Source organism: Botryllus schlosseri, chromosome 13 (genome assembly GCF_051294905.1).
Source record: "Botryllus schlosseri isolate E-star chromosome 13, Bs_hap1, whole genome shotgun sequence".
In the NCBI taxonomy this organism is placed as follows: domain Eukaryota; kingdom Metazoa; phylum Chordata; class Ascidiacea; order Stolidobranchia; family Styelidae; genus Botryllus; species Botryllus schlosseri.
In genome coordinates, this window is record NC_137248.1 from 2,656,254 (window position 1) to 2,680,011 (window position 23,758).

At 40.2% G+C, this 23,758-nt stretch overlaps 2 protein-coding genes and 1 long non-coding RNA gene across 6 annotated transcripts in view; 2 read left to right on the forward strand and 1 right to left on the reverse strand.

The window, feature by feature from the left end:
* Positions 1 to 762: 762 nt before the first annotated feature.
* LOC145453198 (uncharacterized) lies at positions 763 to 5,377 on the forward strand. The gene is made up of 2 exons (XR_013919653.1): positions 763 to 965; positions 5,076 to 5,377. It is a non-coding gene; the product is annotated as an uncharacterized LOC145453198 (long non-coding RNA).
* A 4,396-nt stretch (positions 5,378 to 9,773) lies between these two features.
* LOC145453943 (apolipoprotein(a)-like) overlaps positions 9,774 to 23,758 on the reverse strand; it is a 31,271-nt gene continuing 17,286 nt past the window's right edge. Inside the window, exons 15-31 of one of the 4 annotated variants that reach the window (XM_080331906.1) lie at positions 23,505 to 23,714; positions 22,510 to 22,693; positions 21,271 to 21,392; positions 21,058 to 21,210; positions 20,333 to 20,490; positions 19,173 to 19,381; positions 18,482 to 18,738; positions 17,982 to 18,135; positions 17,881 to 17,924; positions 17,288 to 17,449; positions 16,588 to 16,779; positions 16,302 to 16,509; positions 14,579 to 14,760; positions 13,315 to 13,533; positions 13,033 to 13,155; positions 11,020 to 11,117; positions 9,774 to 10,161 (exon numbers count right to left, since the gene is read on the reverse strand). In XM_080331906.1, coding sequence (XP_080188032.1) covers positions 10,007 to 10,161; positions 11,020 to 11,117; positions 13,033 to 13,155; positions 13,315 to 13,533; positions 14,579 to 14,760; positions 16,302 to 16,509; positions 16,588 to 16,779; positions 17,288 to 17,449; positions 17,881 to 17,924; positions 17,982 to 18,135; positions 18,482 to 18,738; positions 19,173 to 19,381; positions 20,333 to 20,490; positions 21,058 to 21,210; positions 21,271 to 21,392; positions 22,510 to 22,693; positions 23,505 to 23,714 — 2,830 coding nt within the window. In that variant the 3' untranslated portion in view covers positions 9,774 to 10,006. Of the gene's footprint in view, positions 10,162 to 11,019; positions 11,118 to 12,958; positions 13,156 to 13,314; positions 13,534 to 14,578; positions 14,761 to 16,301; positions 16,510 to 16,587; positions 16,780 to 17,287; positions 17,450 to 17,880; positions 17,925 to 17,981; positions 18,136 to 18,481; positions 18,739 to 19,172; positions 19,382 to 20,332; positions 20,491 to 21,057; positions 21,211 to 21,270; positions 21,393 to 22,509; positions 22,694 to 23,504; positions 23,715 to 23,758 lie in introns of those variants that run through there. The other 3 variants (XR_013919980.1, XM_080331907.1, XM_080331908.1) reach the window with 3 other exon arrangements.
* The window catches only part of LOC145453942 (doublecortin domain-containing protein 1-like), a 304,595-nt gene continuing 290,992 nt past the window's right edge, over positions 10,156 to 23,758 (forward strand). The window contains exon 1 of the mRNA XM_080331905.1: positions 10,156 to 10,218. The gene's annotated coding sequence lies outside the window, so the exon portion shown is untranslated. The remainder of the gene's footprint in view (positions 10,219 to 23,758) is intronic.

Here is a 23,758-nt window from a genome sequence, read left to right on the forward strand (position 1 = left end):
CACAGATATGCAAAATATCTCGGGGTTTTACTGGACTGGATATTCAGTCCCTAGACACTAAATTATCACAGAAGTGCGGACTGTTCTACAGCCTTAAACGCTTCATGCCATCCTGGGTTCTCCTGATACTCTTTAAATCCTTAATCCAATCGAAGTTACAATATGGCATCCTCTGTTGTGGGGCTGCCAGTAAAACTGCACACAAGCCACTGCAAAAACTACAACACAAGGCACTCCGCATTAGCTAGGGCCCCACAGGGGACTGGTTGTCCATCCAAAAAGTCACTGCTGAAGAGATTCGGTGTCCTAAACATAGATGATATGCGGAAACTAGAAATCGCCAAGTTTATGTAGTTCCACTGCGGTCGTTGTCCCGAATATTTCAATGACTTTTTTACCTCGGAATCAAAAGCGCACAAGTACAACAAACTCGCGTCCAGTGGATTGACTGAAATCGTCGTCGGTTTGACAGTTATAGCAACTAGATACAGATCATTGGTACAAAATGAGTGTTCTGATGCTGATGACCGCCGACCGTAAAAATGCTGCATAACAAGGTAGTCCTAGTTAAATATAATATTGGTCTGCTCTGTTAATGATAGTGGTCGGAAGCCCTTCTCGTGGAAAAAGCCATATTTACTAGGTATTTTCAATGACAATCCACTGTGACGTCACAATAAATATCCGTGATGTCATGGCTAGAAAAAAAATGTTTTATACATGTTTGCTAGATGGATTTTTGTTTTAAATGCAACCCTACGCACAGCATTGCCAAATAGTCCAATGAAAAATGTTCGAAAAAATACCAAAAAATAATCTTTAATGTGATATAGAACTGAGACTGCTTCTTTGTGGTACACGTTTGAACTTTCCACATCATTCATAATATTTGGCGCCATCGTGACACTTGATTCACAAATGAATCACATATGCAGGTATAGTCGCAGTTAACATGTTAGCAAAAGGTCAGAAAAACGTGCCATCGAACCCGCGTATAGACAGTTTCGCATAAAATCGCGAAAAGAAGTGGGTCCAACTGTATCGGATGGGCTGTGCCGCTGCGACTATTCACAGGCGCTATCCCGCTACTGGGCGACGCGGGAACTTTTGGCTGCTCCCTTTCGGGCCTGGCCCGGTTCGTTCCTCCTTAGACAACCTGGTCTGCCGAAGCTTCCAACGGCACACCATATTGACGCCGAACTTAGCGCGGACACCCGATCTACATAGACCGTAACGACGCAGAACTCCCAACCTCAAGCCGTTCACCACTCCTGGCCTCCAAGTAACTGGATTACAGACGCGCGCCACTACGCCCAGCCGATTGTTCGTGGTTAATTTCGGTGTTTCATTCTCTCGTTTATTCGCGCTATGCATTCTCTTCTATTGCATGCACGACAGATACGCATGACACTGTTGAGCTGTATAAATAATGCTTGCAATACTGTCGAGCGGCTGTTTCCTTCGCGCGGGATTATCTCACCGCATTTATATTCATTGGGTGATTATTGGGACTGGTCACAATGATTCGACCGGTAATTGAATGTGAATCGAGGATTAATTCTAATGATTCGAGTAGCGAGAGACGGTTTTTTCGAGCACTGAAATTGTACGCTCCTGCCGCTAAGAATTAATTTTTCAACAAGAACTATAGTTTTGATACTATTTCTTACTGTGGAAGGCTGTAAACCTTGATTGGTCGTATCACAGCTACTTAAGTAGCCTAGTAGGCTACCAAGCTACGCGCGTTGACGGAAATGATTATCTCCGAACTATTAGGGCGGGCCTGTTGGCATAATGACTTCGTTACATGACGTGATGTTATTTCGTGACCTTCCGTCTGCTATGTCCAAATATATTGAAAGCTCCCCAAACGTACTAAACTAAAAGACGCACACGATCTCAAATAGGTATTTCTTCGCCGGCAAATATTTTTTCTCTGCAGGATGGCATTTGTGTTGTGGGGTTCAGACAGGGTTGGAACCAAGTCACAAAACTCCGAGTCACAAGTCAATCCCACTATTATAGTTTTGACTCGAGTCATTTGCAATTCACCAACGAGTCAAGTCCGAGTCCAAGTCATCGAGCAGGGGTTCGAGTCATGGTATTATGACTCGAGTGCGAGTCCAAGTCATGTTGACTGCTCAGTTTCTAGTTAAAGTCTCGTTAACCCCACTTTTATAACTCTATTTGGTGGTATCGAACGGTTCGCAATCATAATATACTAATTTTCCGCACTTAGTCCTGGTTAAAGATATTGTTTATCCGTATATGACAGGAGTTGGAAGCCTATTTCGTCAAAGGAGCCATATTTATCCTATATTTTCAATCGTGAATATCAATCCACGATGACGTCACAATTTAATATACGTGGCGTCATGACTTAGAAAATATATGTCTTAAACACAACCATAACCATCTGTATAAATTCATAGCCTGATTTATTACGCTTTCTAACGTGATCGATCGTTCAAAGTTTACTTTCTACTTATCCTACGTCACAGCACAATGTTGCAAATGTGATTGTACCCGACTGTTTTTTTAAAGGCAGTCCCCTCTACCGTAATATATGTGAAAGTTGGAATAAGAAGAAAGACACCCAACAGTCAAAATCGAGTTGATGGTTTTAACTGTGCTCAATAATAATCAATGATCATCTGATTATATTTTCATCTGCCCAAGATACACACACAATGTACAATACCATGGAAATGCTCAGCAAACTTCTCATAAATTTGAAGTTCCAATTCCATGATTTGAGTTGAATACTTAATCAGTTTAGTCGCACTATGGGATGATTTTTATTTTTCCCCCGGACAGCAAAATTTGGTTTGCAATTATGCCAGTCTGAAAGTGGAAAAAGTTCACTGGTCTACACAACCGAAGCCCGATCAGTGATTATCATGATCACGCTTTCGAGGTCTCATTATTTATAACTTAACAGAAGCGCCTCCTTCCCAGGGTTACGTGACGAATTTCAAAGTGAATCTCTATAGTTTTCATTCGTGAATCAAGGCTTTGAAAAGCTGGTGTCATGGTTGAAAGACTACTCCGAGTCGTTTCAACAATCAATATCCCACCTTCTTTTCGCTGTATCACAATGTGTCAGTGTTGGGATCAAGTCACTACCTTCGACTCACGAGTAATTGCAGATTTTGACTCGAGTCAAGTCAAGTCAATCGATTTTCATAGGTGACTCGAGTCAAGTCAAGTCAGTCGTTTTTTGGAGGTGACTCGAGTCAAGTCAAATTGAATTTTCGATGTGTGAGTGATGATTCAAAGTCATTAAATGTTGCTAGTCGAGTAAAATATAGATTAATTGATCATTTATCTCGAATCAAATACCGAAAATCTAGTTAAATATACATACAAAATGACGTTGGAACTGTTAATAAAATATGTGAGTAAGTGTACACTGTACGTACAGCTACATGCTACAGTCAGTTAATAGCAGCCAAAATATAGGACCTAATATGAAGCTTCGAGAACTTCAAACAAATTGAAATGGCAAAATAGCCTACACTATCCATCTACATCCGTGAGAATATAAATGCACAAACTATATTTGTTCGATTTAAATCATACAAAGGTGAGCACTGCGCAACGTAAGCATTGATCCGTCTAAGAAACAGAGACTCATTGCTATTTAGATTATTATTCTACTACTACAAGGACAACGTAAGCTGTGATTGTTTAGTTTGCGGTCAATTTATTCGTGATATACCAATCTAGGATCAGTGTATCGTACAATCAGTGAATGACTGGTTGCTCTCACAAGTTACAGTGATTTATTCGACACCGTTTACTTGATGACTTGAAATTGACTCGTAAATTTTGCTCCGAGTCACGAGTCAATGCACATTTTTGAAGCTCCGAGTCAAGTCAAGTCAAGTCATTTTTTCAAAGTGACTCGAGTCAAGCCAAGTCATACGAAAAAGTTGACTCGAGTCAAGTCATGACTCGAGTCATCCCAACACTGCAATGTGTTGTGGTTATATAATCGGTGGGATATATATTTTTCATCTGAACAAGTCACACACATGTACAATTCGATAAGACACAATGCGATGAAATGAACAGATACGAGAAAGTCGAGCGACATGAGAATGTCGAACGACACGCATGCAGTTGCGATCGCTTTAATCTAACATCCACCTCGGCCTAGAGTGCCCGATGTCGCAGTTCTTTTCGATGTTGATCTTGTTGAAGCCGCGGCCCTTTCTACTAGTTCTTTCCATTCCTTCTGAGTGCTTTCTTTCGTCGGGTCTTTTTTCTGGGCTTTTTTTATGGCCGCAAGAACGGCAACACTAAGTCAGCAGCTCAGGAATCGTACAAACGATTTTATCTGCCTGGTGAAAAATTACCGTTGATGTCGAAACGCGATTTATATCAAACATCAACATGCCCAGAACCGGGTTCGAAGTCACGACCTACTGATTGATGTTTTAAACAGTATTTTAAACAAATGACTTTAAAAAAAAACATCGTTGTGTTTTTTCAAACGTTGAAACTATGCCATGTCATGTAGCCTATACGGACGATTTGCACCCAATATAGCCAACGCATACGGTATGGATTGACTGAAGCCCGCGAGATCGTCGTCGGTTTGACAGTTATAGCAACTAAATACAGATCATTGGTACAAAATGGGTGTTCTGATGCTGATGATCGCCGACCGTAAAAATGCTGCATAACAAGGTAGTCCTAGTTAAATATAATATCGGTCTGTTCTGTTAATGATAATGGTTGGAAGCCCTTCTCGTCGAAGGAGCCATATTTACCCGGTATTTGCAATGACAATCCAATGTGACGTCATGGATAGAAAAAAACATGTTCCATACATGTTTGCTTTAGATGGATTTTTGTTTTATATGCAACCCTAAGCACAGCATTGTCAAATAGTCCAATGAAAAATGTTCGAAAAAATTCCAAATAATAATCTTTAATGTGATGTAGAACTGACATTGCATTCTTTGTGGTACATGTTTGAACTTTCCACATCATTCATGATGTTTGGATGCCATCGTGAATCGAATACTCGATTCAGAATTGAATCAGCAGTTAGAATGTTAGCAAAGGTCAGAAAAACGTGCCATCGAGTGGGATCGAACCCGCGTATTGACAATTTCGCATAAAATCGCGAAAAGAAGTGGGTCCAACTGTATTGGATGGGCTGTGCCGCTGCGACTATTCACAAGCGCTATCCCGCTACTGGGCGACGCGGGAACTTTTGGCTGCTCCCTTTCGGGCCTGGCCCGGTTCGTTCCTCCTTAGACAACCTGGTCTGCCGAAGCTTCCAACGGCACACCATATTGACGCCGAACTTAGCGCGGACACCCGATCAACATAGACCGTAACGACGCAGAACTCCCAACCTCAAGCCGTTCACCACTCCTGGCCTCCAAGTAACTGGATAACAGACGCGCGCCACTACGCCCAGCCGATTGTTCGTGGTTCATTTCGGTGTTTCATTCTCTCGTTCATTCGCGCTGTGCATTCTCTTCTATTGCATGCGCGACAGATACGCATGACACTATCGAGCTGATAAATACATGCGTGCGATACTGTCGAGCGGCTGTTCCCTTCGCGCGGAGACGGGATTATCTCTCCGCATTTAAATTCATTGACTGATTATTAGGGCTGGTCACAATGATTCGACGAGTAATCGAATGTGAATCGAGTATTAGTTCAGATGATTCGAGTAGCGAGAGACGTTTTTTTCGAGCACTGAAATTGTACGCTCCTGCCGCTAAGAATAAAATTATCAATGAGAACTGTTGTTTTGATACTATTTCTCACTGTGGAAGGCTGTAAACCTTGATTGGTCGCATCACAGCATACGAAACATGTAGTACAAAGCTACGCACGTTCATGGAAATAATATCTGAACGCGCGTGATCAGCCCACAACATTGTAACAAAGTTGCCCCCCTGTTGTGTTTTGCGGTTGAGATATCATATACTCATTAAGTGCGATTTATATAGGGATATATAGTTCTATATATCCCTGGTTTCAGTTCGTCACGCCGAATCGCGAAAAATTCATGGTTGAAGCGGTCAATAATATCGGGAATTGCATAAGTCTTGCTATAAATGTTTTATCCTCACTTTGCCCACGTAATAAGATTTACCTGTAAAAGCTATGACTATGAGTGAATCAGTATTGTCTTGGAAAATGGAGCACCCGTAAATAATAATTCAACATATTAGGGCGGGCCTGTTGGCATAATGACTTCGTTACATGACGTGATGTTATTTCGTGACCTTCTGTCTGCTATATCCAAATATATTGAAATCGCCCAAACGTACTAAACTAAAAGACGCACACGATCTCAAATAGGTATTTCTTCACTGGCAAATGTATTTTTCTCTGCGGGATGGCATTTGTCTTGTTTAGATCAGATCGTCGGGACAGGAACATTCGGCGCCAGCCATTTAGGTGTCCATGGACAAATAATCAACCGGGGGTTCGCCACTGGCGTAGCAGCATGTGCTGCCGCCCCTGGCTCTCGCTTAAATGCCGCCCCCTCCCTAAGTAGACAGTAGCAAATTTCGACATATAATCTATTGATTTTCAAGCAATCTTGTCAATACAAATAATATGCCGCATCTCAGCCTCACCGTCGCAACGTTAATAAGGCCAAAAATAAGGCGGACAAGAAATAGCGAACGAATGTATTGTGCAAATTGAAATCAATGGCCGCCTCAAAGCTTAACTTTTCGTGCTTTCACTGAAGCAAAATCAGCGATAATAACCTCGAATTCAAGGTTATCTTCAATTCTATTTTGAACGTATAAAGTCACTTTCTATAGACAGAATGGATAGAGCTGATAGCCGATCATCATTCATGGTAGAACGTAAATAAGACTTAATCAGTCTGAACTTTGAGAAGCTCCTCTCACAGCTTGCAATTGAAACACCAATGGTCAGATAAAGTTTCAGGCACGAGCATAAATATGGTATCGAATCAAGCAGCTTTGCATTAACTAACCACTGCTCCATACCAGCCTCTAAAATCCGTCAATTTCCACAGCTAACTCCAAAAAGTTCACCTCGTCGTCATAGGTGCTATTAGAAGCGCTGGTGAATAAATTGTGACTTTCGCTTTGCAGCAGCGCGTGGGGATTAAAAAATCCAAACATCATTAAGTGGTGTAGGCTATGCCGGTAAACCTAGTTTGAGCTTCAAGTTTAGTTGTCACACTTGAATACCCAGACAGGCCTACAGCTGAGCCAGCTAATTGCAGCATAATTGGTCATGGTCATCATATAGTTGGTCAGGCCCTCCGAGCGCTCAAATTTAACAATACTGATCTTAATCGAAAGCTATTGTTGACCTGATTCCGGCGCTCCGATTGTTAGGAACAATCGGCCTTGACGGCTATTTTGGAGTGGTTCTATTGCCATATTAATTCGTGTTTTCGGAATCAGCGCGACACTAGCTTTTGATTGAGACCAGTTTGATTAAACTTTAGCTCACGGGATGCCAGCTATAGGACTACCAATTACGCTGCTTTTAGCCGGCTGTGTACACTGTGTATCCTCATTTTGCCGCCCCCTTGGAGCCTGCCGCCCCTGGCGCAGAGCCAGAACCGCCAAGCGCCTGCTACGCCACTGGGGTCCGCGAAGCCTCCAAATTTATAAAATGGCTGATAACCTCTACTTCGTATTTTTTAAATTGCAGAAGTAACGAGGCAGTTTCGCTTCATAACCGCTAAAAATTCATAACTCACATAAACAGAATGGCCGTCGGAGATGAAATATTTTACTGTGCAAACACATTTGAATAGCCAAATTGCCAATAGCCTACTGATACAAACGTATGGTTGTTCAGCGATGTTTTAGAAAATAATTGTTTGCAAAAAATCCACATTCTCATGTGACAGGCATAACTTCCAGATGAGCTGCTGCATAGAAATGACTATGCTAGACGTTATATGTTCACTAAAATCTGTTACTCACTTTTGGTGTCACATATGTAGCGATCAACCAAAGGTGGCGTCGAAAGCGTTACGCTTTATTATTACATTCGCCACCGCCTTGTGGAAATAGATTTTCCGCACTCGTTCATATCGGATAGACGGTGCGGATTTTCAAGACCCGACCGCGTATTTCAAGAAATTTAGCTACATAATTCGCTTTGAAATAATAAAATTCTTCCCACTTTATACACATACAGACTATAATGTTATTTTAATGAATTGTTATTTTGTTGCTGTTTATCACTAGCCTACAGTTGATATTTGCACAGGACAGATGGCGGTTGCTCGATAATATATCTAAATTTGAACTAAAACTTTGGGGGTCCGCGAAGACAAAACGGTTGAGAACCACTGATATGTATTTCGATCAACATAAAGGCAATCTTTTTCGGCCAAGGTTTTCTCGTTGCTGGTCGTTCTGGGACACTTCTCGGAGTCGCATGTTACATATGTGCGTCGTGACGCTGTAATAGCCGACGCCTATACATGTCCATTTCTATGAACCATGCGTATTTTTTAGGGACTGGTACCTCAATTATTCAAGATATTTGGCAACAGTAAATCGCGTCTAGCACGATTTTTTTAAATAAAGTTGCTTAGATTTTCAAAAAAATACTCTATAATGTACATTCACGGAATAATCTTTGGCCCCCTTCGAGCTCGCCCCCTCCCAATTGGACCGTCATTCCGGGATGGCCCGAGTCGCTCGAGGAAATACATTTCAAGAAAACATCTTAATCGAAAGCCGCATCGTGTTAAGTGCTGGGATCCACTCTCACACCCATGCTATGTCAAAACGAACACGGTTTCCTGAATCGATCCGTCTATGTTACCAGGTGGGGGTATGATCATGATCATGATTCTGACTAAGGCAACAACCGCGTTACGATTTCACGGAACTTCCCACAAACAGGAAATAACGAGGGAAGTTTGGAAACCGAATCCCGCGTAAGCAGTCGGGAATATATGCAATTATGCATTGATCCACTCATCCAGAGGTAGCCTATAGTCATGGGAGTGTTTAGACTATGAAAGCAAATCCAGACACCTATATATTGAGTTCTGTGTACTGTACATGTACAACTGTATTGATTGAACATTGGAACATCCAGCTAGACTGAAGTTTAGATATCCCGAGTCTAGAGAAGCAAATCAAGGTATCTGTAATCTACATTGTGCTCATATGTTGAACATCTGTAGCTAGACAAGAGTCTAGATATCCCTGAATCTAGAGCAGCAAAAACGATACATGTACATTTACTTGTACAATTGTACGTGGATCGAACATTGGGGCGTCGATAGCCAGACTAGAGTCCTGTAGATATCGCTTGAGTATACAGAAGCAAATCCATTGTACAGGCTACATAAAATTGGAGCGTCCGTAGCTTTTAGCGAAGTCGTGGGCCAGTATAGTTCGAAACCAGCTGTCTTTTTACGACTTTCAAGCGACTTTTTCCCTTCAGCGCTAAGGGTTTAACGAGCGCATGACGGATGCGCGCATCCGCTTTTATCATCACGTTTCGCCCATCCGTTGTGTTGTTCATAAGCGCTAAACTGTACCGCGACTCCACATTGAGCTAGTCGCCGCAACACAGAGCTATACGCCTGTGACATGGCTTGGGGACGGGAAAGCAAACACAGTTACGAAAATATGTTTGCTACTGTCACCAGGACTCTGTCGCAGAGCACATATCAGCAAGGTATCGCGTTCGTAAAAAGTAGCCTAGGTCATTTCCATTCAACAAACTGTATCTGAAGTCGTCCAAGAGTCAAATTGAATATGAAGACGTGAATGTGTATAATATAGCGCATGTATAAACTGATGTATGCAATGGAATAATATATTGGTATTGAAATAAATCCGAATATACTATTCATTTGGGTGTTAATTTCTGTACCTCCAATAGTCTCTTGACGTCGGTAACCTCGTACAATACTTATACCTGCTAGCAATTAACGCTCAATAATATCGAAATTTATTCATGATAACTGACAAAAATGTAAAAAACTACTTGCCACATCAAAACCTCACAATATTTGCATAAATAAAACTAAATAAAATATAAACGTGTAGCGTTCCTGCGAGTATGTAACAGCCGACGACTTGAATCCGGCGATATAAGTCCGCAGGAGCTGTTGAATCTTTTCCGGGTCGGCCTGATTATTTGCAACCGAGCAAGTCCCTGTATTGTGTAAGTCGCGGCCGTCACGATACCACTGAACTATTTGGTTGTATTAAGGTCGGTGCAGTTCCGGACTGCTTCATATAATACCAATGAACTAGTTAGTTGTATCAAGGTCATCGATTTGGGATTGCTTATAAGAGCGCGTGATAGATCCTAGCTGAACGGATGTGAATTAGTAGCAAAGACTCAAGAATAGAACAATGCAGAACACCATTACATCGCAAGCTTAAATTCTGATCACCGAAAAGGCAGCTGTCCTAAACAGCGCAAAATACGATATGACCGCATGCAATGCGCAATATCCTGGCGCTTCCGTGAGTCACAAGCGAAAGTAATAATCCGATTCCTATGCATATGGTAACTAAGTTACTGGTGGTATCTGTATATCGCGAGCATGTCCGTATGCCATAACCTAATGCATGCTTCACGATACCGGTATTGGAAGATGATCTTACGGCCAGTGTGCTTTGGAATTGGATCCGGGTCAATTACAATGGTGAAATTATCATAATTATAACAGACGATACTGTAGCAGTAAACGAAGCTTGTGTGCAACAGGGTTGCCAACTGCGGGATGGCTCTGAGTGCCAAATTTTTCGTAAAATAGTGCCACACTGACTCATAAGTCCCAAATTATCTTTAGTATTCGAAATCCCCGTATATACGAAGAGAAATAAGCTTCAACAGTCCAATTAATCTTAAATTAGGCTGCAGAAGGAATATCGTACATCCTGGTGGAATTCATTAGCTCTGCGTAGGGTCGTCAAGTAATGTTAAATCTGTAAAAGTCCACAACAAAAGTATACAACAAGAGTGACACAAAGATCAACTAAGCAAACTTTCCAAAGAACTTACCAGAGAATTTAAATTCGTCCACAGCGGAGCAGTCTTTACGTCTGGACTGATGGTACCCGTTTGGTTTCGACCGAACTTGTAAAGCGACACCGACACAGCTAAATAGAATTTCGACATTCGATCACGATCACAGCAAAAATAATTACTCGACGAAAGTGTGACATCACGGTTGTTATCACGAAAATATGCACATTATTATTATATTTAAAAACAATTTCACTAACGCATATAACAACAATGTTTGTACTGTACAGGCGCTAATCGAGTAGGTATGGGGCCAATCACATAATCAAGCCAACTAAACCACTCAGTACCGTCTTTTTGTTTCCGCCATGAATTCCCACAGCAGAGGTAATATCTACCCGTTTGTTAGTAAATTCGCCATGGTGAAAGGATACTCGTAGGTCCAGCATAACAGCTCTAAACTGACACCATTCATTGGCGTGCACATACAATGGAAATATACCAGGGTTGTAATGAATCGAGTATTTCTTTAACATGTAAAATGACTCGGCTTAGTCAATTTGTGTATTGGCTCGACTCATTCTATATTACTTGAACTCTCTGACTTCGACTCCAGTATCAATACGATGACTCGGTGGTGAAATGAAAATGACTCGAGTCAAAACTATAAAAGTAAAATTGACTAGTGACTCGGCTGCAACCCTAGTTATAATGACTCGAGTTGCAATTTTTCGGTGACTCGACTTGACCGAGTAATTTTCTTAAATATATAAAATGACTCGACTTGAGTGACTTATTGTAAAGACTCGACTTGTACTCGAGTCATTGTGAATGACTCGGTCAAGTCATGCGAGACATTCGATACGACTTGATTCAAATTATATATTATGTCAGCCTTTCTCGATTGTAGGGTCTGTTATCTGATATAATAAACATATAAGGTAAGAAAAATCAATATATGCATGAGAGACATTCGATATCATCCAAGAGTTGCGAAAAAGGGAGTTGAGCGTGACTTGACTTGCGGCTAGAGAAAGAATATTATGACTCGGACTCGAGTCTCAGCGATAGTGCACCCTGCCCTGGAATCAGAATTGACTCGGTGGTGAATTGAAAATGACTCGACTTGACTTGGTTACAACTCTAACATTTACGTGCAGTTGAGTTATCGTTTGCATTATCCAAAATGTGAGAAGGACAAGTCTTTCTTCTCCGTACCCATTACCGTCAAAATTGAGTCGAGTCATTATCAATGTTTCATATTCAGCGAGCCCCATTTTTGAGACCATTACGGACAGAAATCACACCCAAAACGATATATTCTGCCCAATACCACATAGAAAGCGAAAAAAAAGAGTGCCGTAATCAATAATCATCTTTTAAAGATCAGAAATCACTCGATTCAAAGTTCATGCATTCAGTTATTTACCACAGGTAATAGGACATTTTATATTTTCGCCCTTAATCTTTTTGCAGCATATACACCAACTCATGATTTACACACACGTGATCTCTGCATATGCATACCATGAGTGCATGACGTGAATACGCAGCTGGATAAGGAAGGTGCAGATATAGCCTTCAAAGGCTTTCTAAGTCTTGCACAACCCCTCCATGCTGTCTCAGAAATGCTGAGCTCAAAGTGCGGAAGCCACAGATACCACCTTTACTGAACAGGTCTTCCGATACGACCGGGGATTGAACCCACGACCGAAAAGCCGGACGCTCCACCATTACTATATCTTGTCGGTCATGACAGAGTTATCTATGCGGAAGCAGGTAACTATCACACATCTAAAACGTTTTACCAAACAACAATAGCATTAACATTGGAAACACAACTCGACAGCCATCTGAAGAGACTCATGCTGGTACAGAACTTCAATACACAATTGAATAATACATTCATATTGAAATAAACCCAAATATTTTCGACAATCGTCAGCGACTAGTACAGCATTGAAAGGGACACTGCATATACACAACCGTATCATCAACGAGAAAGTATAGAATCGATAAATTCTACATGGACGAAATACACAAAAATACCTGGAGCACGCGGACCATTGATTCCATTGCGACCAAACAGCTGAGCGGCACGGAGGATCGTAACATCTTTCGTCTGTTACTTTGATATTATGTCCATGGCAAGGGCCGAGCAAGCAATTGCTTCTGAATAACACAAGCACTACTTTTTGAACATATGACATCAACCTCAGCATAAATCACTGTTTGCACGTTTATTAGGAAACTATACGACAAAGTGAATATCTCTAAAATGCCTTCGGTACTTTTCAGGTCTTGGAAACCGTTAGTTCTAATTATAATTACTTCAGGTAAACGTAGCAGTCCGCAGAACAGTGTTTCTCTGACCCAGCCCAAGTCATCCACGTCCCGACGTATCTATCCTCACAAAATCCATACTCCCGAGCCGTATTAGGCTCCGTTTGTTTCAAGTCAATTCTGGCAACAGTCGCACACCATTTCTTACCGCTGGAATTTTCGCCGTCCGGAGTCGGCAGAGATACGCACTGAGAGTAAAGCCTTTGCCTGAATAAAATTAACCGTGGTGAGCATTTATATATCCCTTACACGCGTGTTTCAAGGCTAAAAGGCCTCGTCAATCCTAGTTTTTGTGATAGACCATGCCAATAAATCAACATATCCTTGATTGTTACGCTACATTCACAAAAGATGTGTCAAGATGTGTCACCGGTTCATGAAAAATTACGAGACACGTTCAATACCTCATCCTTCTTATTGGGAACATAAAGAGGCAAAAAAACGTTTAAATAGATGGAAAAAAAAACAGATGTTTTACGTATGATGCATTTGATTGAACATGAATGGCATGAGCCTTCATCGTATGAAACAAGACAGTTAAAAAAGAAACATTTTGAGTTAAGCTCGATGTTACTCACCATAAGTGAACAAGACCCCCTTTGTCAATACGAAATTGTCAAAGAACAATGGTTACAACAACTTACACGTAGCCATACCCAGGGCACGTACGGTCCACCGTCAATCCAATTTGGAGGTCCCACCGTTCAGTGAGACAGAAAATACGACGAAAAAACATGTTTTAGCTAGCTTTACGATACTAAAACCAGGGTTGTAATGACTCGAGTCAATTGGTATTGACTTGACCTCCACTCGAGTCGTTTCCCATATCTTTGAATAAACAGGTTAAGAGTGAGAAAAGTGAGTATATCATGAAACCGAGGCCTTCGATATCACCCAAGAGTTGCACAGGAGTGAGTTGAACCAGACTTGATCTCCACAATGAACAGTGATCCCTATGACTTGGATCAGATTGGAGTATGGATTTGAGTATCACCATTATGAATCGAACTTGACTCGGTGCAGAAGTGAAAATGACTCGACTCGAGTCACAAGCATAAAACTTGGTTACAATCCTGATTAACACCTACACCTACGTCCTACATGAGTGCTGTTTAGGCTACAATTCTATGTTTCTGTTAATAAAGACATGTCACAATTCATTAATGAAGACTTTCATAATGGCCCCTTGGGGGGTTAAGGGCCGCGGTTGATAACCCCTATTCTATGTGCTACGATTGGAAAGATTACTCACTTGTATTGAAAAGGGAAGATACATGGCAAAGACATCGGCACACTGGTTTGTATCTGCACGAATATTGGCTGTGCCGAAGGGTAAGACCTCTCCATTGGACAGGGTGGCACGTTACACAGTTCAGCATGAGCTACGTCAACGTAACACCACGGCCGGGGCTCGACGCCTCCAGGATTCCGGCACTAAATCACAAACACACATGCTACTAGTTAATTCTTCAACATTTAAGGTTGTTCAAAAATAACTGTTTTTGTCAAATTTTTGCGGCTACTTGATAAAATTGTTAGTTTGGCTAAAAAACCACTGAACACCAAATTTGGCTCAATTCCAACTAGTAGACGCGAAGCTACAGGACTTCGAAAAGTTTGGATTTACTATGGAAAAAATTCAAAAAAAATTTCAAATTTGACTGTCAACCCCATGGAATTGCTGAGTTATCCACCAAAAATCCACAAAACGAATTTAGTTCTTCATTAAAAATTCTTCGATTACCCACCACACCACCATCAATGGTATTTTTGCAAATCCAAGATTTTTAACTGCAATAACTTTGCTTCTACCGGTTGAAAGTGATTAAAAATTGTTATGCAACTTTTTTTAGACGACTCAACAATTTCACAATAAAATTTGAATTTTTTTTTTTTGCGAAAATTCAAAATTGTCAAACTCCAGTTCACATCTATTAGTTGGAATTGACCCAAATTTGACGTGGACCGTCTTTTGGCCAACCCAACATTTTCAGCACATAGCCGCAAAAATTTAAAACAACATCTTGGACAGCTAGAAAATTTCCAGCTTTTCCAAATTACTTCAGAATTAAGAGCGAAATGTTTTATTTCGAAATTAAATTCAAATAACCGAATATGGAAAAGCATGGAAATTGAGTTAAATTACGGATTAGAAGTAAATACAAGAAAAATCAAATTCAGTTCACATCGAATCAGATCACTCTCATAAGTACGAGAACAGAAAATGTCTGCGCGGCAAGCTTGGTTTGTTTCGTACTATATAGTTTTCCTGTAGCATTTTCAGGAAACGAAGAACTTGGATTAGAATTAAAATTATAGTATAGAAAGATTTCCTAAATTCAATAACAATTAGATTACTGGCATTACGTTCCAATTAGTCTAATTAGCCAACTAGAATGAGCATAGTTGTCCAAGTCTGCACACTAGGGGTGTTCAAAAACGACTTTTTTTTCGCAAATTGTACTGGCTACTTGATAAAATTGTTAGGTTACCTAATTTAAGCCTACACACCAAATTTGTTTCAATTCCAGCCAGTAGCCGCATTGCTACAGGTGAAGAAAGTTTCTATTTATTATATAAAATTGAATTGTAAAAACTTTCAAAATTTTCTGTTCACTCCATGAAAGTGTTAGGTTGTCTACAGAAACGAATTTCACCAAATTTGGTTCAATTCCAACCAGTGAAGGCGAAGTTATTGCCGTCAAAAAATTTGGATTTGAATAAAATAGAATTCACGGTGGGCACAACTATAATAAATAATAAAAGAATTGGTCATCGTAAATACTATTTTATTGATAATCCAAAATTTTTCGACGGCAATAACTCCGCTTCCACTGGCTGGAATTGAACCAAATTTTGTGTGTAGGCTTAAATTAGGTAACCTAACAATTTTATCAAGTAGCCAGTTCGATTTGCGAAAAAAATTCGTTTTTGAACTCCCCTACTGCACACACGAATCATTGAATGCCGCGTACATTAGAACTTTCCAAGTCCAAATCCGGATATAACTGTTTCAAACGACTGCTCCATTGTATACACGGTCTGGACAACATGGACACGTTCACCGGCCCTCGATAGGACTTTCCATAATCTGACACGGTGTAGCAATGTTTTGCAATGTCACAAGGCACTGTGTTGCACTTTCCAGATATCATAGTACTTGGCCCCTGACATGGTTCATACCTTCAAAAATCAGTTAAAATTATGCGTATCGTTATCGAGAGTATACACTGACCACACAATAAGAAGAATGTTACCTACCTACAATATCTAATGTAGACAGATTCTCCTCCCCCGCAAGGTTGAGAGCACGACACTAGCTTCCAAGGTGACCAAGTGCCTTCGTAAGACTTGAAACACCGCACCAGTGCTTCGTTCTGCGCGTCTGACGAACACCAAAGACCGTGCCGAAAATCGATACGTATACACGAGTGATGTATCTTGCTTTTGTAACTGTATTAGGTTGACAAATTGTCAACACAAATATCATAACACATCAAACACTGAATGCTATCTTTTCAACATGATTTGCCGAGTTTAAAAAATAATTTTTTTTATGCAGGGGTTATAAATATGTATTGTCAGGGTTGGAATGACTCGAGATTTTTTCAAATGTATAAAATGACTCGAGACTAGGACGGCCAAGACAGACATTTCATTGTAACTTGTAAGAATAGAAAAGTCACCACATAATTGGGGTTTCGTCTATCAGTCCTGATACTTGAAAATAGGCCCAGAAACTGTTATAACTAAGGAAAATTATGATATTATGAATGCAAGGTATTCTATATCACTCGAGCAGAATTAAAAAAAGTGGGTCGAACCAGATTGAACTGAAAACTGAACAGTGAACAAAATGACTCGGACTCGACCTTTCATGCGACCACAAGAAAATAACATCAGTTCCCCCCCATAATCAAAGATCTGCGCTACAGTCATGATAAAATATCATAATTCTAACCTGTAAGGAAAAACGCAAAACTCATTGGCCGCACGGGTCTCAGAATACCCTGATACATTCCCGTCCTTCTCACAATGTCTAAGTCCGCAAGGAATTGCTGTTTTCTTCCCACCCACGATAGCATCACACCACGGAGATATGCGATCGGATGTCTCGAAATTTCTAAAATCACATATATTCACGTTCACCTCAATTGAACACACGAAAAAACTATCATGCATCAAGATTTCAGGAAAAATTTTCAGAATTTCCAAATTATATCATAATTATAGCTACATAGTTTTTCCCAAATTAGATTAGAAACTTGGATAATTTTCAGGTTTTCCAAATTAGATTATAATTATATTTATAGCTACGTAGTTGTTTCCAAATAAGATTAGAATTAGAAACAGTGGGTTCGCAAAAACTTGAATAATTTTTAGAATTTCTTAATCATGTTTATAATATAATTATAGCTGCAGCTTTTTCCAAATAAAATTAGAATTAGTGAATTCGCAAAAACTTGGATAATTTCCAGCTTTTCCAAATTACTGTAGATATGAATAATAGCAATACGTTAAATTATCTAGTTCTCCAAGTCTCTTCGAGATTACCTGCATTCATCAGTATACTCCTCCCCAATTTTCCTTTTCAAGCACTGACAAAAAGCGAGAGATTATTATCGATTTTCTTGTTCGGAAACAGTAGACATTACCGGGTTTCCAGAATATGTCGTGTTCTTAAATCCGTGATAGTTAACGCCCCTATCGGATCGTTTGTAACACGCTTCGCACGGGTGAGTGTTACATTCACCCATGGTTTTTTGTGAAGGGCCATGACACGGTAACACCCGACACCATCTTCGGTATCTGTAGATGTAAATAGACTGGCACTCAAGTATTCAACTCAAATCCGGGCTATAACGATTCGAGTCGGAATTTTTCAGGTGACTCGACTTGACTCGAGATGTTTTCTTGAATACAGAAAATGACTCAACTTGAATCACATTGTGTATTGACTTAAATTTTAGGTTACTCAAACTATTTTCTTGAATAATGAAAATGACTCAACTTGAGTCACTTTGTGTATTGACTCGACTTGACTCAAGCTATTTTCTTGAATATAAAAATGACTCGACTTATGTCACTTTGTGTATTGACTCAACTAGTAGCCTAATTATTTTCGACAACCCTAACCCACATAGATAAAACACACCTGTATTGACCACCGCCACATTTGGCCGTGCACGTGACACCACTTCTGAACAAAGTCCAAGGGGACCAAGTCCCTTCATAAGACGATACGCAGTGTGCCCAAGTATTCGGAAACAACATGAGCAGGTCGTGATGGGTGCCACACACATGCACGTTGTAGAACAGGGCGAACGAGAAAAAGCGTATGCACGAAGTTCTCAGGACGCCGTCGTACTGGTACGGGAATCTGCATGCCGCTGTAGACCCCGTTGAACGAAACTGAACGGAAATAAGACAGTAGTGATGAATATGACCGGGCAAAATCGAGTAACAGAGTGATTCAATGCATAATTGAGTGTTAGGTTTTGATTCGAGTACATTTGGCTTGCCTCGAGTCAATTTGTGTATCGACTCGACCTGTACTCAATTCATCGTGCATGACTCGGATCAAATCATAAACTCACCGACTTGGACTTGACTCGTTGGTGAATTGAAAATGACTTGACTTGACTCGAGTCAAAACTACAAAAGCCAGATTGACTTGTGACTCGGAACCTTGTGACTTGCCAGTCTAAAGATAGCTTAGTAATTTTTCACCATACATATTTCATAGCACTTGGTGACAATGCTGTGGGTTGATCACTGCAGAGAAATGTAATTTCGTATATAAGTAATACATGTGGCGTGATTCAAATCAAAGCATCCCGACTTACAGCCAGCACCTCCCCTTCGACAGCAGGACAGCGTCTTACATCGCAATACTCCCATCTCGTGTCGCTATTCTCGGTGAAACACCAAGGCGCGTATCTCTCGCTCGGAGACGGGTTGCGACAAAACGCATGATGCAACGACTTCCCAAGATAATCACTCGCATACTGATGATCGTGTGGCACTTTTGAAAGCCAGTTCATGCATTTTTTACCTGATATCGAAAATATCCGAGTCAGAATGTGCATTTAACCATCGAAACTACATCTTTGATAAGCCTACATATCAGCATACTTGGTATATTTTATTGCCTTTATGTACAGCGTCCTAGTGATATATTGGTATACAATTGAATGCTGTGATACATTCATAGTGAAATAAACAGGGGAAATGGTCAGTAGAGAATTGAAGAGAACATTGGATATCAACAACCGTATTCGGGTAATCAGCAATTAGTACAGAAATGAAAAGTAACTAGCATATCGACAATCGTACAACCAAACTTGTTATATTGCTATATTTGGAGTTTCATAAATTAGTATATTCTTTAGTCACAGTAAAACTGGTAATTACACACAAAATCCGAGGAGCATCCTGCCCCCTAAGGAAAATGTTGAGATTGAAGTAAACTTTTAAAATTTCAGTAAAAAGTCAAATTGTTATTCCTATACAATACATGAAGAGGTCAGATTACATAATTGCGGTAGATGAAGAATTGGCAACGTGTGCATCATCATCATCATCATTGGTTTATTAGCTATTTTATCAGTTCAATACACCACAAAAAATGAGATACAATGAAAAGAAAGGAAGATGTCGAAGCGACTAGGAGTTGTCTATGGAATCGGACACCCACCTTGGCCTAGGCGATGTAAAGAGGAGGCATGCACACTGAATGAAAGTAAAGAAGATAGTATAGAAAAAGGAAGCGACAAGAAATAGGGCGGCATGTCATGGGAAGCGAGATCGATAGGTCAGTCGTGGTCCGGTAATCTTGAGGATGGACTGTATTTATTTAGTAGTAATTGCTTGTATTCCGACTTGAATGTGGACATGCAGTGGTAGAGATGAGTGAAAACGAAGAATTGAAATTACAGAAATTATGCTGCGATTTTCGTGTGCAAGTGTAAATTAGTCCGGTATTATTATTGTTATTATCACGTACCTGTGTAAGTTTGCGAAGCGTTCCCGGAATATTCGTAACCATGATTCGTGTAACAATCAACATCTTTCTTCAATTCGCTTTTCCATTTACAAGGAAACTCATTACATGCAGAATCATACTTCAACTTCGGGCCTTCACACAAAGGGAAAAGGCAATCTCTAAAAATCACAGAAATAGATTGCTTACTAGACTTACAAATGTCAATAATCACACAGCAATAGAGCAAATCTACACATATATACCTATTAGGGTTGTTCAATGTTCAAAAATAACATTTTTCCTCAAATTTTACCGGCTATTTGATTAAATGCAGTTCAATTCCAACCATTGGAAGCAAAGCTGACGAAAACTTGAAAGCAAAATTATTGGTGTTCAAAATTTTGAATTTGAAATAACAGTATTTACGGTGGGCATTCTATAATTAATAAAATTATCGTATTTCCCACCGAAATACTAACTTTGCTTCTACTGGTTGGAATTGAGCCAAATTTGGTAACCATCGTTTTTTAGACAACTTAAATTCACGAGGTTGCTAATAATCATTGAAAAAATAATCCATATTGTTAGTAAATTTAAATTTTTAAAGTCCAATAGATTCGCTTCTAATGGTTGGAATTGAGCCAAATTTTGGTATACAGTGTTTTTATGCAACCAAACAATTTTATTGTCAATTATAGTCAAATTTGGAAAAAAACGATTTATTTTTGAACATCCCCAATGCCTACCTTATATAGATTTTTTTCCCACCACCACAATGTTCAGAACAGTCGCCAGTGTCCCGCCAATTCGACCAGAACCCTTCGTAGGACGGCGGGCACATGCCCAGTTCATAGTTTTGCTGCGTCCAGATAACAGTTGTAGGTGGACAAAAATACCCTCTTAAAACGATGTTAATATTATTGATCAACTGCGACAACGCTACAGCCTTCCGAACTAACTCTGTACGTCTCACGCACGACGAATAAGTTTCCGAAATATTCTTGTATGGAAAAACACATCTGGCGCGACCTTGTTGGTAACCAGGTAGTGGGATGGTGTAAGGAATCACCCCGTCAGATTTCTATGAGAAAAGATACAAAGGAAAATTAGTTTCACTGCAAGATATGGATAAGTCTCGTTTTCAAGGCAGGACAAAATCGAGTACCTGAGTGATTTTATTTTGACTCGAGTCTTGGGCTTTGAGTCAAGTTGAGTACTCAAGTTAAGGTTCTAACCAAGAGTCACAAGTCACCCCTATTTTTATACTCTTGACTCGAGTCAAGTCAGGGTGCACAAGGTCAAGTCCAGGGAGGTAACCAAGTCACAAGGTTCCGAATCACAAGTCAATCTATCTCACTTTTATAGTTTCTGACTCGAGTCAAGTCGAGTCATTTTCAATTTACAACCGAGTCAAGTCAGTGAGTAGAGGGTCGAGTCCGTGTCATTGTGTTCACTGTCGAGTTTTGAGTCCAATAACGGTTCAACCCACTTTTATCAACTCTGCTCGAGTCATATAGAATGGCTCTCATTCATAATATCATAGGTTTTCTCAGTCCTAACAGTTTCTGACCCTATTTTCCAAGTACCACGACTGATAGATGAAATACAATAATGACGTGACTTTGCTATTCTACGAAGTCGCAATGAAATGTCTGTCTTGGCCGTCCTAGTCTCGAGTCATATGACTTGGTTTGAGTCATGCACAAAGACTCGAGTACAAGTCGAGCCAATACACAAATTGACTCAAGTCGAGTCATTCTACGCATTTCAAGTCCCAGTCCCAATGATTAGACTCGAGTCCAAGTTCAAGTCTCGTTCAACTCACAGTTTACTACTCTGTTTGGGTGATATCGAATGCATTGCATTCATAATATAGTAATTTTCGTCAATTTTAACATTTTCCGGTCCTATTTCACAAATACCAGCACTGATAGAGGAAATATCAATAATGCGGTAACTTACTATTCTTCAAAGTTACAACGAAATGGCCGTCTGAGTCTTGAGTACAAGTCGAGTCAATACAAAAATTGCCTCAAGTCAAGTCGTGTCAGTTTTCATATTAAAGATAATGACTCGAGTCAATTTGAGTCACCAACAATCGAAAAAATGATCTCTCACTACTCGACTTCATAGAACTAATAATCGATTCAGAGTTAAGAACTCAAATTACTCTACCCAGCCCTGGGTACAATCCTTACGCAATGAAACGGGTCGCAATACTCCTTACGGCCACTGCTTTCTGCATAACACCAAGGCAAACCCTTCTGCGACTTTGGATTGCGGCAATAGTTTTCCTTCAAATCACTAAACTCGGGGATGAGATTCCATTTCTTGCATCTTGACCCGGTGTAGGTTTTTGCATAAGACCCATCGTAGCCTGTCCTGCACCGTAAATATATAACGACTCAGTCCAGGGTTGTAACCAAGTCACAAGGTTCCGAGCCATAAGTCAATCCAATTCTCATAGTTTTGACTCGAGTCGAGTCATTTTCAATTCATCGCCGAGTATTGTCCGAGTAGAAGTCAATCTGTGTATTGACTCGACTTGGACTCGAGTCATTGCGCATGACTCGAATCAAGTCACATGACTCGGGACTTAGACGGTCAAGACCGACATTTCATTGTAATTTCGAAGAACAGTAAAGTAACCACCCTATTGGGATTTCGTCTATTGGTACTGGTATACTTGAAAATGCGACCAGAAACTGTTGAAATTGAGGAAAATTAGTATATTATAAATGCGAACCATTCGATATCACCAAACAGAGAAAAAGTGGGTTTAACGAGACTTTAACTGGAAGCTGAGCAGTCAACACAATAACTTGGACTCGAGTCATAATACCATGACTCGGACTCGAACCTCTGCTCGATGACTTGGACTCGGACTTGACTCTGTGGTGAATTGAAAATGACCCGACTTGACTCGAGTCAAAACTATAAAAGTGACATTGACTTGTGACTCGGAGCTTTGTGACTTGGTTACAACCCTGGTGATATCGAAGGCATTTATAATTAACTCATTTTCTCACTCCTAACATGTTTTCCAACAGATAAACGAGGTTTTCTGGACCTATTTTTACAGTATTGGTCCTGATATACGAGAACGAGACTATCAAATACACAATAACATTAAAGTATAACTGACGATCTAACGGCACAAAATAATCTACAAGCACAGATGATCCACACTCACCCATCTCCTATAAAGCAATCCATACATTTGTGAGTGTTACACGGCAGCGCATCCTTTGTGCTGCTATCAGATTTACACGGCCCGTGAAGGCACTGCCTTTGATACAACCAAACCCCACCTCCACAGGTCTTGGAACATTTCCATTTTATCCAATTCCCTGTTGTGCCTTGGGTTAGTCGTGGGCATATAGCGTAATCCCCATTGTGTAATCTAAGGAAGTTAATTACGATTTTGAGACAAGAAACGGAATTAAC